Below are 16,810 nucleotides of genomic sequence, written 5' to 3'. Positions count from 1 at the left end.
CCTAAATGGGTTGAGCCCCCAACTTGTGCAGGCTCAAGGGAAGGGAGCAGGTGGGGGCGGGATTCAGAGCAGAGCCCAGGCCCCCAACCCAAGTTGGCATCTCCTGGGCTGTACCACACGTGAGGGTGAGACACACCCCAGACACATCCTGAATCGACTTGATGGCAGCGAGGTTGGTTTTTCAGTTTTAAGCCGAAATAGAAAATCCAGCCCTGGTAGCAGCAAAGACTCACAGCTCCTGCCGGACGCGCCGCAGCCGGGCCTTGGTGTCGGCCAGCTCTACCGCCAGGTGCTGTTTGTCTTCGCTGGAGAGGCTGCTGGTGGGGCTGGGGGTGGAGTCGGCGCTGGAGGACTTGAGAGGGCTGGGCGGGTGCTGCGCCTGGAGGTAGTCCCGCTCCTGAGTGAGGTCCACGATCAGCTAGGGCAGAGTGAGGGGAGGAGGCCAGTGACTGGGTGACCCGACCCTTCGCCCACCCTATGCACCTGCAACCCACACACTACCGGCCGTGTTGGGTAAAAACAATCCAAAGGCAAGAAGAAAATCAAGGGTAGTTTCACATGGAAACCAGGAGGGAGGCTGGTGAAGGGGTATGCACACTGTGGTTGTTAAGTGCCATCGAGTTGCTTCCAACTCACAGTGAGTCTGTACAGAGTTTCTGAGGAGTCGCTGGTGGGTTTGAACTGCTGACTTTGTGGTTCAAAAGAACTTCAGAGTTCAGCACTTTCTTCTATATACTTAAGGGAGAGGCAATATCAGTGGGACAAATGCAGTGAAGCCAAGGGTCCAAATGAAGCCCAGCATTGTTAATGAACCCTCCCGGAATCCCTGGAGTCACCGGTCACTGTACTTGTCATCACCGGGAAGGCCGAGAGGCGTCCAGGCAAGGACAGGGAAGCGGGGACTGCGTACCTCGGAGCATTCATCCCGCTCGTCAATGAGCCTCCGGAGGTGAAACACCATGTTTCTCGACAGGGCCTCCAACTCCTCCGGGGCCACATCTGGGAGGTCCAGCCACTGCAGGTCAAATACATTCTCCTGGTTGTGGGTCACCTGCAGGCACACAGGGACAGCTCGTTGCAGGGAGAGGCTTTGAGGACAGCCTCAGTATTACACACCCGGGAGGGACAGGTCTACACCAGGTTAACGCAGGTGACAGCAGGTAGGCCATCCGTCACACCTGTATGTTACTGACATCAGTAAAGCCTCTTTGACAAGTTTTCTGAGGCCAACAGAAGAGCTCTGTGAGCGTGTCAGCCAAGCTTTCTTCTGCTAAGCTCCGCAAATATAAACCGTGTGCTGGTTCAAAGAGCTCACTGGTTCTATACATTTATGTGTGTGTATGTGTGTATATATGCTGTTGGTAAGTGCCGTCAAGTTGGTTCTGACTCATAGCGACACCGTACAGGGTTTCCAAGGAGCATCTGGTGGGTTTGAACACCAGGACTCATTATCTATATGGGCTACATGGAAATACAAGGGGTATATGGAGATCTATGGAGTGCTGGTGTGGCACTGTAGGATCAGCACTAGATTGTAAGTTCGGTTTGAGCCACAAGGGTGGTGATTCAAAACCACCAGCTGCTCCTTAGAAACTCTATACAGGGTCGTTGTAAGTCAGCAACAACTTGAAGGCATTTAACAGCAACAGCAAAGAATCCTTGGAGAAGGTTATTTCCATTGGAACAATTTCAACTTAGAACACAAAGAAGGTACGTCTATGGAGGTGGGAAACTAAGAAAGAAGACGGTCCCTCTAATGTATGATTCTTGAAGTAAAACAGAACGCAACTAAGACAGGAGGTTAAAAATGTTGCATCAGAGGGTTGAGTGTGTGGCGACCTCATACTACCACGTGAGGTATTTCATAACCTAAAGCCACGTTAAGGTGAGCTCGCACAAGCATTCCCACTGTACTGCCTGGGACCACTTAGTTTCTGCCCTTCTCACGAAGGCCTGGGCCTTGTCCACATTAACAGCCACTGAGCAGACATTTGCTGCCTGCCCTTCCCAACCCTGAACCCCTGGGTCTGCCTGAGGAGTCAGACGCCTTCTATTTCGAGTCATCTTCCCATTTTAGGAAGGTGCACAGATTCTATGTGGGAAAATGAAGATGTCTAAACCTGGGCTGGCACACCAGAGAAATCTGTAAATTTTCCCAGGTTTAGTGCAAAGTGGGAGCGAACAGCTAAAACACGAAGCCAGGTCAACACTCTGCTCCCAGAGATGCCTAGAGTCTTATCACGCCCTTCCCCTCTCCATCCAGGACAGGTCTGGACACAGCTGACCTCTGAGGTTTAGGGCCGACCTTGTTCTTTGGAGCAGGGCCTCTTGAAGGCCAGGCTCCAGGCCTGCTCTCTACCCAGTGTCCAGAGCTCAACCCCATCCATACCACGGTCACCTCTCTCCTGCCTGGATTCTGACTCGGTTGGACTCTTGGTTGAGTCTGGGCACTGGATTTTTACAAAGCACCCACTGAATGCTGTAGCCCAGCCCCACTGCCAGCCACAGAATTAGATGATCACACAGGACTCTTGTGGCTGCTTATTTTTATTTTTAAAAAACACTCTCCAGGCTAAGTAGGAAAGACAGCCAGCAGGCAAGGGAGCAGCTAATCTCACGGGACCCAGTCCCCAGGTAGATGCTTTCTTACAATACAGATACTCGAGGAAAAAGAAACTGCAAGACAGTTCAAAGCTGACACTGTAGTTGAGAACTCTGAATTTCCCTGCCTCTAAATTGAGACCCAACGGGGCCCAGTCAGCACCGACACACAGGAATATGCCCTGCCTCTTACTGAGCGTTTGTGTCTTTTTGATGCATTTATCTCAGCTCCTTGTCCTCCAAGATGTTTACCACACACAACGCTTTTTGGAGGAAGGGGGTGGATGTCAAGGGAGTAAATTTCTATGGTGGGTGCCCCCTCTGCACTAGCAGGCTTAATTTCCAGGGATCACATCTGTTCAGTACCGTGAAGTGTTTTGTTCTGTTACTATCTGAGCCGATTCAACAGTACCTAACCACCACAGCACCTGCTCAGTGCTCAGGTAACAGCGATTCTCAGCATCAATGACAGAGGGACCAGGAGGGTCTGCCTCATCCATCTTCATGCCCCCACCCTCCCAGGCTGAGTGTCCTGGGCAGACCCCTGGGGCGGGCTGGCGTTGACTTCACAGAGGTGGTAGTCTGCTGCTTTGTCCCATCAGTGACAAGAATGGAGAAGCTCTCTCCAAAAAGGTCAACCAGCTGACATTTGCCAGAATGCATTTTCAGAGCCTGTACATCAAATTCTGAGCCTAAACCATCTGACAGCTCTTAAAAATAGTCTGAGTCCATATTAGGCAAGAAGGAGGCAAAAGAAGGCTTGATGGAGGCGTGGATTTTTTTTTTGACATCTAAAAATTTTTTTACTCTCATCTTATTTTTGCTTGCTGATGGACACCTTTCTAAACAGAATCAATGTGTCTGGGATGTCTGAAACCTAAAATTAATCAAAACCGTTCACAGGTTCAAACTTTTCCCCTTTTGCATTTTTCCTCCTGGTTGCCACAGAGGCGACAGGCCCAGCTGAGCCCCCCCTTGAGGTCCCCACCTACCTCCTGAATGTGGGCGACGATACCAGCCTGGGTCTCAATATCCAGCTTTTTGATCCTTTCAATGAATTCCTCTTTCCTCTCACACTGTGGAGTGTTACAGGTGTTAGTGGAAGCCACTTTGCAAGAGAAGGCTAACCCAAGGCCACCATAGGGACAGAACTGCTGTTACAAAATGAACTGTTCACCCTGTCTTTCCCTTTTATAACCACAAATATTCTCATTCTCCCACCAGCCCTTCCACTGATGTTTCTCTGGAATGTGCTCAGATCGCCCATGCTGGCATTACCTGGGGAGCTTTTGTGTGTGTGTGTGTGCAAAAGCTCATTCTCAAGCCCCATTCCAGACTGAAAATGCTGGTCTGGGACATATTTTATCGTAAAAGCCAGGTGAATTCTAAAACAAGTCAAGATCAAGAACCCCTACTTCCCTGAAGCCACCTTTAAACCAAACAGTTGTTGTTGTTAAGAACTGTTGAGGCAATTCTGATGCATAGGGACCCTGTATAGGATTTCCAAGGAGAAGCTGGTGAGTTTGAACCGGCAACTTTGTAGCTCAAAACGACCTTATGGTCCAGTGCTGTATCCCACAGCACCACACCAGGATTCCAAACAGTTGTTTAACCCAATTAGAATGTAATGCCCACCTCAAGCATCATGTTCTATATGGGATCAGATTGACAAAAACTTGAAAGTTTAGAGGAGCAACTTAGGGGGCACTAAGCTGGTTTAATGAAGGTGAAACAATTCGGAATTGTGTATCAAGAAAGGAGGCACAACATCAAGAAAGTAGCCAGTGTCACTGGATTGTACGTGTAGAAATTGATTTGATTTGTTTCCACCACCAAAAAAAAAGAACCACCACCTCTGTTTTAAGCCAAGAGCCAGCAAACTTGACCTGTAAAGGACCAGAGGGTAAACACTGTATGCTTTGTGGACCCTTCAGTCTCTGTCATAACCACCCAATTCTCCTGCTATAGTGTGTACTCAGTCATAGACAACAGCTAAAGGAATGAGCATGGCTGTGTTCCAATAAAACTTTATTTAAAAAGATAGGTGGTGGGGCCAGATTAGGACCATAGGTTGTGGTTTGCTGACCCTTGTTCAGATAGTTCCTATCCTGAGCATGGGGAGTTTGTAGGTTCTGTAGGTTAAACACTGGACTTTGAGCCACATGGTTGGTGGTTTGAGCCCACCAGCTACTCCACAAGATAAAGATGAAGCTTTCTGCTTCTGCAAAGATTCACAGCCTTGGAAATCCTTCCTACTATACAGGGTCTCTATGAGTCAGAACCAACTCAGCGGCCCTTAACAACAACATACTGGGGACAGGAGTCCCGGAGGTACAATGGTTAAAGAGCTCGGCTGTTAACCAGAAGGTTGGTGGTTTGAACCCACCAGCTGCTCTGTAGGAGAAAGACGAGGCTGTCTGCTTCTGTAAGGACTGACAGACTTGGAAAGCCCACGTGGCAATTCCCACTCTGTCCTGGGAGTTGGAATTGACTTGACAGCAGTGGGCCTGGGCCTGGCTTCTGGGATGCTGGGGATGGAGCTCTAATGGTACACCTGGCCCACAGGAGCCCCACCTGGCCTCCTGCCCCAGGAGTCCTGGCGCTAGAAACCGCTGCCACCCAAGATGGCAAACCTGTCTCTCCCAGGAGCCCAGCATCTCTGTCCTGTTGGATTGAAGGCAGCTTCATTGTAGCTGCCTTCCCTCAAAACCCACCCTGCCCAACCAATCCTACCTGGACGGCACAGCCCAACACCAGCAGTAACACCTTCTTGATCTCCTCCATGCTTTTCCCTGGTTCAAAAGAGCAAGAGGTTTAATGGCACCCAGCCGCTCATATATTCAACCTGTGGTGCCTGTTTACGAATGCATGTAGAAAACACGAAAATCCAATAAGCAAAATATTATCATCATCACCATCACCTCCTTACCCAGTAATACTCACTTCAGTATACACATTTTCCAGCGGTCTTTTACATATGGGCTAATTTTTTTTTTTTTTGGGGGGGGGCTTATTTATTTTTAAACCAAATGAGAAAATTCTGTACATAACTACTGCAAAACCCATGAAAGCCAGAACCTGTAAGGCGGCACCATGTCGGAAAAGGGAAACGCAAACATTTTCTGCTAAAATGAGTGATTACAAATAAGAATGCAGAAATAAGACAGAATAAGACAGAAAACTTGTGAGACCTGGAAAAACAAGGCCGTCCTGTTGAGTTCCGGTTCTCACAGATGTTACTGTATTCGTAGTACTTTTCTATTCAAATACCTTAGAAGTAGTGTCCCATTGCAGTTGATGTATTTTGAACGTCATCATCTCTTTTCAATGTGTGGGGTAAGGAAAGAGCAAAAGACTAATCTCCCTAAGAAATATGGTTGTTGTTAAGTGCCACCAAGTTAGGTCCAACTCATAGCAACCCTTTATAGGGTTTCCGAGGAGCATTTGATGGGTTTGGATTGCCAGCCTTGTGGTTCACAGTCCAGTGCTGTTCCTACAGCGCCACACCAGGAGTCCGGGCGTTAAACTAAGGCTGCAACTCCACCAGTGTGTATGCAGTTTTACTTTTTCATTATGGAAAATTCCTAAGAGACAAAGGAGACTCGTGTAACGAACCCACACACTTATCACTCTGCTTCACAGGCTCACATTTCCCACATCCGATTTCATCTTTCAGCAACGCCCCCGCAACCTTCTTCTGTTTACATTTCATTGTTTGGATGGAGTAACTTATAAACAAATCTAAGACAATGTCATTTTTTAAGGTCACATACTTAAATTATACAAAGGCCACACATATATATTCAACCAACTGCCCCCTTTTCCAATAATTTTAATCGAAATGATGTTGACAAAAACATCTTCACAGCTACTTTTCTTTATGCACATCCTTATTTACTTCCTCAGGGAAAACTTATCTTTTTATAAGCTTTTCATATTCAGACTGTCAAATTGCCCTGCAGAAAGAGCTACCATTTTATAATCTCACAAGCAATGGAAGCCAGTTGCCAAGGCTTGGCGACCCTGGATGTCTCATAGTAGAACTGTGCACTGAGAGGGCTGATTTTGGGGGGAAGCAGATTGCCAGGTCTTTCTTGCAAGATACCTCAGGGTGGACTCCAACCTTTCAGTTAGCAGCCGAACACATTAACCAGCTGCACAACCCCAGAGAGTCTGTGTAATCTCCCTTCCCCCACACCGAGACCAACTCTGGTCTCACCACCCCCTTTCACAGCTCTGCAATCAGGTAGATTGCATCTTAATAAATGTGATCTCCTTGATTGTGCCAAGACAGACACAGGCTTCACCCGCTCATCAGTCTCATCATTCAATCGACAGTCAGAACACCTGGGCTCTAGGCCTTATTTAGCTACCCAGGAGTGAAGGGATCCCAGTCTTCCAGCCTCAGTTTCTACATCTGTAAAATGGGGGTGGCTGGCCCCAGTGACGCACAGAGTCCCCTTCATGCAGAAAGTTCTCTGATTTTCTGCCTTTCTCATTACAACCTGTTTCACCTAGGGGAGAAGAGACAAGCCAGAAATAGGATTGTTTTCTTAACAGACTCAGGTACCAATACTCAAATGCATTGCTGAACTGGTCCCACTACTGGCTGCGATGGAAACAATCAAACTCATTAAAACCTAAAGGCTCACTCTAGGTCCTAAAACACAAGGAGGGTGTGGAGTCCCAGGCAGCCTCTTCCGCCTCCTCCCTGTCCCTACGGAGAAGCAGCCAAAAATGGATTTTCCTGAGAGAATGGCTTCATTGTCTCAGAAGTCGGAGATCACTCAACCAGAAGTGGTCCCCTCCTAGCCTGAGGAGAGCTGCACTGACCACAGGATCTCTGGGGCCACTTCCCTAGTGGGGAGTTAAATTCACTTAGCTGCACTACCGATGAAGCTCCATGCGGTGCATCAATTTGCTACAGTGAAAAGCTTCTCACAGCTAATAAGGTCAGAAATCAATCACTATCAGGAATGGGAATTTTCTCAAAGTCCTTTATGACAATTTAAAAAGTTGTGGACTTTCTATTTGGGTTCAAGACATAAATATATGCCTACAATGATGTGCTTCTATTAAAGTTGGACGATTGGACTCTTAAGTTGAGTTTTGATAAACAGGAAATGCCACCCCCACCGCGAATATAAATACAGAGCCTCACGTGAGCCTGACCACAATTTTTGGGGGTCACAGTGCTTTCTTCCTTCTTGCTTCTTTTCCCTCGGTCAGCCCAGACTCAGGAAAGTGCCCACTGTAAGCTCCTTTGGTGGATGTAAAAGGCACAGAGCTGTCCTGGTCTCCCTACCTCTGACTCACCTCTGGTAGGTAGGCCAATTACACCACCAGGTAGCTGAGACACAGGGGAACACAGTTTAAAGGCCTCAGATCAACCCCAACGGAAGCCAGAGGTTCGTGCAGAAAAACATTCTGAACACTCCTCTTAGCAAAGGCCCCAAAGGACTCAATTAAATCACGTTTCAGAACCATTTTGAGAACTCTGATGCTCCATCTTCCCAACCCGCAGTGGGTGAAACAGCAAATTACGAGTGGGAGGAAGAGCTGGAGAAGAGAAAGAGCTGGCGAGACTCAATGCTGTGAGCAAGCACCTCAACTCTACTCGGAGGGCAAGAAAGAGCCCAGCACCCCTGCACTCAGTGCTCAATTACTGATTTCCAAACAAATCATGCACCTGTGTAAAGGCGTGACTAGCATGCAAAGGAAACTAATGTAAGGGGTGTGTGGTGTGCAAAAAAAATAATAATAAATAAATGCATGTCACATGTTATCTCCATAGAAATATGGTACATTTGGAGGCTGGCCAGTGAAGGAGCAAACGACTGAACTCCCTTGGCATCCTCCTATGGCATCCGGAGCATTAATGTCCTCTCGTCCACCGTGGCAACCTTGAGTCATTCATTTGTTCAGTGCATTAATTCATTCACAAGAGGCCATTGTTGTGATGTGCCATAGAGTCAGTTCTGACTCATAATGACCCTGTACTGGTATGACGCTGTAGGATCAGTACTGGACTTTGATCTGCAAGGTCGGTGGTTCAAACTCACCAGCCGCTCCTCAGAAACCCTATATAAGTCGGAATCGACTCAACGACACTTAACAACAACACAGGGAGCGCTGGTAGCAGAGTGATTATGCTAACTGCAAGTTCGGCATTTCGAGTCTAATAGCGACTCTGTGGAAGAAAGATGAGGCTTTCTTCTCCTGTAAAGATTTACTGCCTTGGAAACTCTTTCTAGGGAACAAACTTGAGGGCACATCACCATCACCACTATGGGTTTTTTAAATCCTTTGCAGGGGCAGAAAGTCTCATCGTTCTCATGCAGAGCAGCAGTAGGCTCAAACTGCCAAGCTTCCTGTGCTTATCCTATGGAGCCACTGAGCTCCTTTATAATAAATGCATCCTGTGATTTCCACCCTTGCACAGAATCCTATGAAACTTAAACAGAAAAAGAAGCTGAAGGTCTCTCATTTCTCATGGGACGCTGATGTCCAGTTTCTCTCAGGATCCAGTAGTAAGAAGAACAGCCGCTATTTTTATGTTACCAGATTGTGAGTTCTAAACAATTTCAAAACATACCAGGAGACTCTGAGGGGTGCACCCGCCAAGCAAGGCTGACTCAGTGGCACAGTTCAACATTGATTCCATAACTCTGCACCAAGCTTCCACTATGTGCTGGGCCTGTGGACAGCCCCCAAGGCCAGCCCAGCATGCAGACAAGTCACTGGGCAACTGAATAAAGCTGCTTAGTGCTACAGGACCTGGAGAAGGGACATCAAGTCTGGGGTCAAGATCAGGAAAAGTTATCTAAAGTAAATGACTTCCCATTGACCCAAGGATGAGGAGGAGGAGGAGGGAGCAGGGGAGAGGGCTCTCCAGGCCCAGGATACAGCAATAAGATAAGAGAGCCCACATATCTGTCAAAATGTAAATGCTATGTGATTAAGCTTGAGTTGGTTTTGGAGTGAGAAATGGGTGCAAGTTTGAACCTCTGAGGATTACTGTGCCAACTGCACCCTCTGGGGAAGGGAGTCGTGAAAACATCACCCACATCTACCTACCCACAACTTGACAACTTGACGTAGAATGAGTGTGGGGGAACCCCAGGGAGTTCCCACCACAGCCTGAGTTTGTGGTTCAGTCTAAGAAAATACTTGCTTACTTTATGACCCAATTCCTGGAGTTCTAACACAGAAAAACTCATAACTGCTTTCCTTCGTCAAAACGGAAATATGCAGACGCAAATCTAAGCTAGATAGACAGATTCGATACATATCTACTTATATACACAGTGAGGAGTCCTGGTGTGGCATTATAGGATAAGCAGTGGATCACAAGGTCAGTTTTAACTGCAAGGTCAGTGGTTCAAGCTCACCAGCTACTCCTCGGAAACCCTATACAGGGTCGCTATGAGTTGGAACCGACTTGACAGCACTTAACAATAACATATATACAGTAAATCAAATCTATCTTGTCTCATTCTTTATACAGTGAAAACTGGCAGAGCCAGAACTCAATGGAACTACCTCGTTTTTCTGGATCTCACAAGTTTCCCGCCTTTAACAGGATGCAGTATCAGCACCTCTCTATTTTTCTCTGTGGAGACCTGGTGTGGCATTGCGGGTTAATGCGCTGGACTACAAGGTCGATTTGAACTAAGAGGTCGGTGGTTCAAGTTCACCAGCCACTCCTTGGAAATCCTATACAGGGTCTCTATGAGTCAGAACTGACACGCTAGCACTTAACAACTACAATTGCTCTCTATTACTGGAAAATGTTTGTGTTTTCCCTCTCTGACTGGTTTTTCCTTTTACCTCACATGGGTTTCACTGTATGATACTACAGATGTTTACAGCCATCCACTTCCTAAACAGAAAGGGAAACAGCCTGTCATCACATGTGTCATGTGTGATGTGGGGACAGAGATGGAGTTGGATAGTTAAAGCACTCCAACCTACAAAATGTGTGGGTGGATTAGATCAGGAATGGAACATTCTAGATACTGACACCCTGAATTTCTAATCCTGTGTCCATGCAGACATCGCTAATCAATCACAGCACGTCCATACTGAACCTAGAACCAGGCCTCAGAATCCTTCTGAACACATGTTATTGTCACTGACAATCAATGGTGGTTTGCAAGCCTAGTCGACCATCTCCAGGGTCCATCTTTGCCTCTAGTCCTTGATTCTCTTAGTGCAGCCATTTGTATCTTTAGGACACATGTCCTGACCTCTGCTTGTGTCAATTAATCCTATAAAAAAATCTATAAATGATTATTTAGGTATGAAGCTAGGGAAACAAATAGAAACCCTTTTCCAAGAGGGAGATTTCCCGCCATAAACTGTATCCACTCTGCCTTGCTGAGGTGGAGGGACAGGGATTCTCTAATGAGAAGGGTTAGAGAAAAAGAAAAAAAAAAAGCAGTGAAATTGATAAAACCATGTAATTGACATGGCTGTCCAGCTAGCTCAAGTCAAGGCTGACCCAACTGCCGTGTTAATTCTGCCCTCCCCATGTGCCTCTGGCTCATACAGACCCCACTACCCACTACTGTGGCGTCAATTCTGACTCACAGGGACCCTATTTGTTGTTGGTGTTAAGTGCCATCAAGATGGTTCAAACCAGTGCTTATCCTACAGCACCACACCAGGACTGTGTATCCATATATATAACGACCTTATTGTTGTTGTTAAGCATCATCTAGTCAGTTCCGACTCACAGCGACCCTGTGCAGGGTTTCCAAGGACCAAGTGATGGGTTTGAACTGCTGATCTTGTGGTTCATAGTCCAGTGCTGATCCTACAGCGCCACACCAGGAGTCCAGAGTAACACTGCTCCATAGGATTTCTAAAACTAAGCTTTATGGAAGCAAACTACCACCTCGTTCTCCCAGACAGCAGCTGGTGGGTTCAAACTGCCAACCTTTCCGTCCGTCGAGTGCTTTACCCACTGTTACAGACCCCATCAGTGCACATAATGCAGCATCCTTACATGAGACCATTCAGCTGAGCCTCCCGACAGTCCAGAAGGACAAACAGCAAGGTGATCTCCACTTATAAACAGGAGACACTGAGTCTAGACTCATCAACACAGCTGAGATTTGGTACCTGGATACCTGCTTTCTCCTAACTCCTACCATCCCCTGCCACCCAGAAACCATCCCGATGTATTTACATGCCCTTCTACCACCCACACTGTACCAGTTGTCCTTGACTCAGTTCTAACTCCTGACAATCTATGTGTGGCAGAGAAGGACTGTGCTCCAGAGGGCTTTCAGTGCCTGAGTTTTCAGACATAGATCACCAGTTCTTTCTCCCAAGGCACCTCTGGATAGAATGGAATTGCCAACGTTTCGGTTAGCAGCTGAGCGCATTAACGCCCAGGGATTCCACCTAAACTGCACACCCTTTTAAGAAGGAACGATCCTGTGGCGCCTTCTGATTCCAGAGCCTAGCATAGTAACTAGTGCAGTTCCTGGCATACAGCAGGTACTTAATAAGTGTTTGCAGAGTGAATAAATGAATGACAGTAGCTGTTAGCATTCAGCAGCTGGCAGAACAACAAGGAGATCTCCTTCCGTACCCTTGCTGTTGGGACATACGGTTTTTTCTTAGTCATTCTCATTTCTGCCTTATGTGGCGCTGTGGGTTAATGCACCAGACTGCAAAGCTATTTGAATGCCAAGGTTAGCAGTTCAAGCTCACCAGCTGCTCCTCAGAAACCCTATACAGGGTCACCATGGTCGGAACCGACTCAACGACACTTAACAACAACAACAACATGACTTAGGTGCTGGAGTCAGTCCACCTGCGGTTTTCCCTGGTTTTCTATTTAAAAGCTGGTCTTTTCACAGGAAGCGGACCAGGGAGTCTCCATGATTAGAAAACAGTGCCACCTTCAAGGGGAAGGCCCTTGGTTCTCCTCAGTGAATAAGCTCACCTTCAGACAGGCACCATTCTGTGCCCTCCAAGGACCTTTGCTTGTTTTGTTTATAATTATTCAAACAGCCTGGGCCACCTCCCACTCAACAGTGCCAAGGGGCAGTGCAGATGGTGGGGCCTCCTGGCTGGGCAGAACAGCCTGAACACAGGGTCCCTCCACTCTTACACGGCTCTGTCCACAGGCTCTGAAGGTGCCTCCTTTTATAGCGCCTCCTCTTGCTTCCTCACACCTGGAATGTTACCTGGGGCTCCCACCAGGCACAACCCCTTTTGTTCATTTAGTCATTTAACAAACACAGACCCAATGTGAACTTTGGGCCATGTGTCCATGTAAAATGCACAGGGAATTCCCTGACAGTGGCCCTGACCCCAGCTTCTCTGTCACCAGCACTACGTCGGCTCCCATCCCCAGGGGTCCTTGGGCCCCCAACCACCATGCTACCACAAGAAGCCCCTGCCAGTATTGCAGCAGCGCCCCCAAGCTCACATAGAAAAGGCTGAATTGCCGTATCAGAATACTCTCACTACCAAAAATGACCCATCCTTCCAAAACTGACCCATCCTTCCAAAACTGACCCATCCTTATCACCATTAGCCTGCTCCACTGCAGGAGCCATGAACTCACCCAGCCAAAAAGCAAGAAGGCAGAACTGACCCTAAGAACTCTGCTTGAGACCTGGGAGTTGCTAGGTTGGGAAGCAGGGGAAGTAAAGAAGAAAGGGTCCGGTGGAAAACTGAGCACAAACAACATCAAAGAGCACCAAGACCTTTGACAAACAACATCTCCTCCCTCCTCTTCCTCCTCGGCCGGCCACGGAGACTGCTCCCGCTGGAAGCCATGGCTTAGTTCTTGCTGTCCTCCAGCATGTGTACAGAGCATCGCTAAGACATTTACCAAACACAGTCTGGTATCCAGGCAGGCCCCACAGCCACTCAGGAGGCCAACAATCTTGCCAGACTAGAATGCTCTCCCCAAGCTTTTCACATTTCTAGAAAAGCCAAAGTGCTGGCTTTCAGCTAAAGGAGCCTAGCTCCCCTACTCCCCTCCCACCAATCTCAGGCTGAACCCAGCCAGCAACCCAGCCTCCAAGCAGCAGAACAGGAGCCTTGGGTGACTTTTCTGAACCAGGTTCCTTAAGTGGGAAACAGGAAGAGTAACACAGTCAAATGCCCACGAGCCTAGCTTGTCTTTTCTCACTGATGTTCTCTCTTCAGTCAAAGGGCTTAAGGGGTGTGAGGGAAAAAAAAAAAAAGATATAAACAAGATTAGAAAGTCAAGACTAGGAGAAGTGAACTAGAAAGAACAAGTCAGGACTGGGGAAAGAAGCCAGGGATGTAGAAATGACTACAGAAGCCCCCAGGGTCCCTCCAAATTTCAGGGCAGGGAGGGGAGACAGCCCTTACGCTTTCCAGAACAGTCTTTACTGTTCCGGCTGACCGGATCCAAAGCCTTCTGCCTCGGTGGCCAGCAGGGAGCCCCCATCAGTCACTGAATGGCTGAGCTATGCAGGAGGGGACAGTACGGGGAAGGTTTCCATGGGACCTCAAAACCACTTCAAAACCACTGGCCCTTAACCAGTTAGCAAACAAATACCAAGAGGGTTAAATATTAAATATTAAATGACAGGAGTTTCAGGAGACCCCTGGCCCACTTGAGCATGCCAGACTTTGCAGGACTCCTAGCATGCTTCAGCTTCTCTGCTCTGTCCTTCGAGGCCACCCAACACCGCCTCCTCCAGGCAGCCATCCCGACCTGCCAAGGCAGTGTCCAAGGTCACCTATGCATTGTCATAGGCTCTCACATCCCATCACCTTGTGGGCTTACTTGTGGGCTCAGTCTTCTTCCTCCCTTCATACCCCAAGATAGAATGCGGGGTGAGGCAGACAGTCCCTTCCTCTCAGGGATCCTGGACTTAGCAGGGTGGGTATTTGGCCAATGAGAGCAGGAAAAAAGGCCTGGCTGGGGGCCTCTGCTGGAGGAGTAGCCACAAGGAGGAGGACACATGGCATGCTGGTTTTCTAATGGGGTGGGGGTGGTTTCCTGACCCAGAGCAGTGGGTGTCCTGTTTTCTAATGGGGTGGGGGTAGTTTCCTGACCCAGAGCAGTGGGTGTCCCGGTGCCCTGCTGTGAAGGGAGAAAAAGAGCAGTATCCAGCACTGAAGACTTGTGGCCTCAGATACTGTTGGCAGCTGTACCCCAAGTCCTTCCTGACCCTAGAAGTTCTAACCCAACAGCTGCTCCTCTGAAATCCTATACAGGGTCACTGTGAGTCGGAACCGACTCGGCGGCACTTAATTTTTCTAGTGGGGTCCTGGTGTGGTGCTGGAGGATAAGCATTGGACTGCTAACGGCAAGGTCAGTGGTCCAAACCCTACACAGGACATATTACGACAATAATTTCTAATAACCCCCCAATCGTTGTGAGTTCTATGTCCACTGCAATTAATGATCAAATCCAGGAAAGAAGGCAGGACTGTGGGAGGGATGGCTGATGTGGGAATTGGTAGAAAGTTAGGAGAGAGGGCAAGTCTGTCCTCTGCCTATTGATTTTGAGTCTCTGAGTCCTAGTGTGGCACCGTAGGATAGGTACCAGACTACTAACTGCAAACTCAGCAGTTCAAACCTACCGGCGGCTCCTCGGAAACCCCATACAGAGTCGTTGTGAGTTGGAACTGACTCGACGGCACTAAACAACAACAAAAATACTTGTAAAGTCAGAGGAGGTTAGATGCCGTTCCTATACCATATTTCCCTACCTGGGCTATTCCCAAAGGTTCCCACTGGACACCAGCTGGCCTATGGGGTCTGCCCATCAGGGCTCCAGAATCGTCTCTGCACTTAGACTGTGAGACACATCATGGCAGCAAACGCCCACGTGGGACCAGCAGCCGCTCACCCACATATACAGCAGCCTTGGTGGCATGACAAGATTAAGTGCTCAGCTGCTAACTGAAAGGTCAGCAGTTCAAACCAACCCAATGGCTCTGCAGGAGAAAAACCTAACAACTTGTTCCCATAATGATGGTTGTTGCTAGATGCTGTTCCAGTCAGTTCTGACACATAACAACCTAAGCACAACAGAACAAAAAACTGCCGACAGTGATGCCTGAGATGGAGGCAGAGACGATGACGTGGAGAGGTGGAACAGCTGGGGACTTTAGACACAGAGAGGGAGAGGGGCTGTGTGCTGACAACCAGGGGGCAGGCTTGCAGGGTATACCCTTTGGTTGGTTGATGATGTATGGAGGGGATTGTAACCATAGGAATAAAATGATAAATGATAAATGATATATAATACGATGAATGTAAAACTAATGTTCTCCCATGTAAACTACCACATAATTCACAATAAAACATTTAAAAAAAAAACACTGCCTGATGTGCCATCCTCACAATTGTGTTTGAGCCTACTGTTGCTCCAACTGTACTAACCCATCTTGTTGGGGGGGGGGGGCGTTCTTCTCTTTCACTGACCCTCCACTTTTCCAAGCATGATGTCCTTCTCCAGGGACTGGCCCTCCTGGTAATATGTCAGAAGTACGAGAGCTTGTAAGGAGCATCTGGCTGTACTTCATCCAAGACAGATTTGTTTGTTCTTCTGGTAGTCCACATAACTTTAAATACTCTTCACCCTAAGGGTCACAGCCTAGAAAACCCTATGGGGCAGTACTACTCTGTCAAATGGGGTTGCTACAAATCTACCTACCAACAATGCCGACACAATTTATAGTAAGGAAGCCCCCTATACCCATGGGACCAGCACACTGTGTGCCCTGAGTGAATCCCCTCACCTCTCTGGACTGGGCTTCCCCACTCATATGGTTCCCTCCCATTTTAAGCAGCTTAGACGGTTTCAGCAATTTACTTTGGATACAAACCTTGGAAGGAAATGCAATGTTCCTTCCAGCACTGCTGCTCGACGAGTCATCACAGACATTAATTTGCTAACACCCTGGCTTCCTGTTAGGCAAACCTAGTGTTTCTGTGTGTGGCACAGCCGTCAAGGCTGGCTGCTGATGAAGAGATGCTGGGAAGCTGGGTCCCAGAGCCTCCTGCCTCTCTTCAGATAAAGCAGACTTAATCACTTGACTTTCCAAAGTCTCATGGACTCCAGTCTGTAGACCCTTGTGGGTTTGGTGCCAGACCACAGAAATAAAACCAGAGTTGCTATACAGTGAGTTGCAGGACATTTTTGGTTTCCTATGGGAGTCCTGGTGTGGTGCTGTGGGTTAATGCACTGGACTGCAA

At 48.0% G+C, this 16,810-nt stretch overlaps 1 protein-coding gene across 1 annotated transcript in view; it reads right to left on the bottom strand.

Moving 5' to 3' along the window:
* CCDC88C (coiled-coil domain containing 88C) overlaps positions 1 to 16,810 on the bottom strand; it is a 154,566-nt gene that overhangs the window by 64,079 nt on the left and 73,677 nt on the right. Inside the window, exons 5-8 of the mRNA XM_006839573.1 lie at positions 5,335 to 5,393; positions 3,594 to 3,677; positions 911 to 1,051; positions 234 to 418 (exon numbers count right to left, since the gene is read on the bottom strand). Coding sequence (XP_006839636.1) covers positions 234 to 418; positions 911 to 1,051; positions 3,594 to 3,677; positions 5,335 to 5,393 — 469 coding nt within the window. The remainder of the gene's footprint in view (positions 1 to 233; positions 419 to 910; positions 1,052 to 3,593; positions 3,678 to 5,334; positions 5,394 to 16,810) is intronic.

The sequence above is a fragment of the Chrysochloris asiatica genome, unplaced genomic scaffold, assembly GCF_000296735.1.
Source record: "Chrysochloris asiatica unplaced genomic scaffold, ChrAsi1.0 scaffold00025, whole genome shotgun sequence".
NCBI classification, from domain to species: Eukaryota; Metazoa; Chordata; class Mammalia; order Afrosoricida; family Chrysochloridae; genus Chrysochloris; species Chrysochloris asiatica.
The sequence above is the reverse complement of the archived record's forward strand: the minus strand, read 5'-3'. Positions and strand labels throughout refer to the sequence as shown.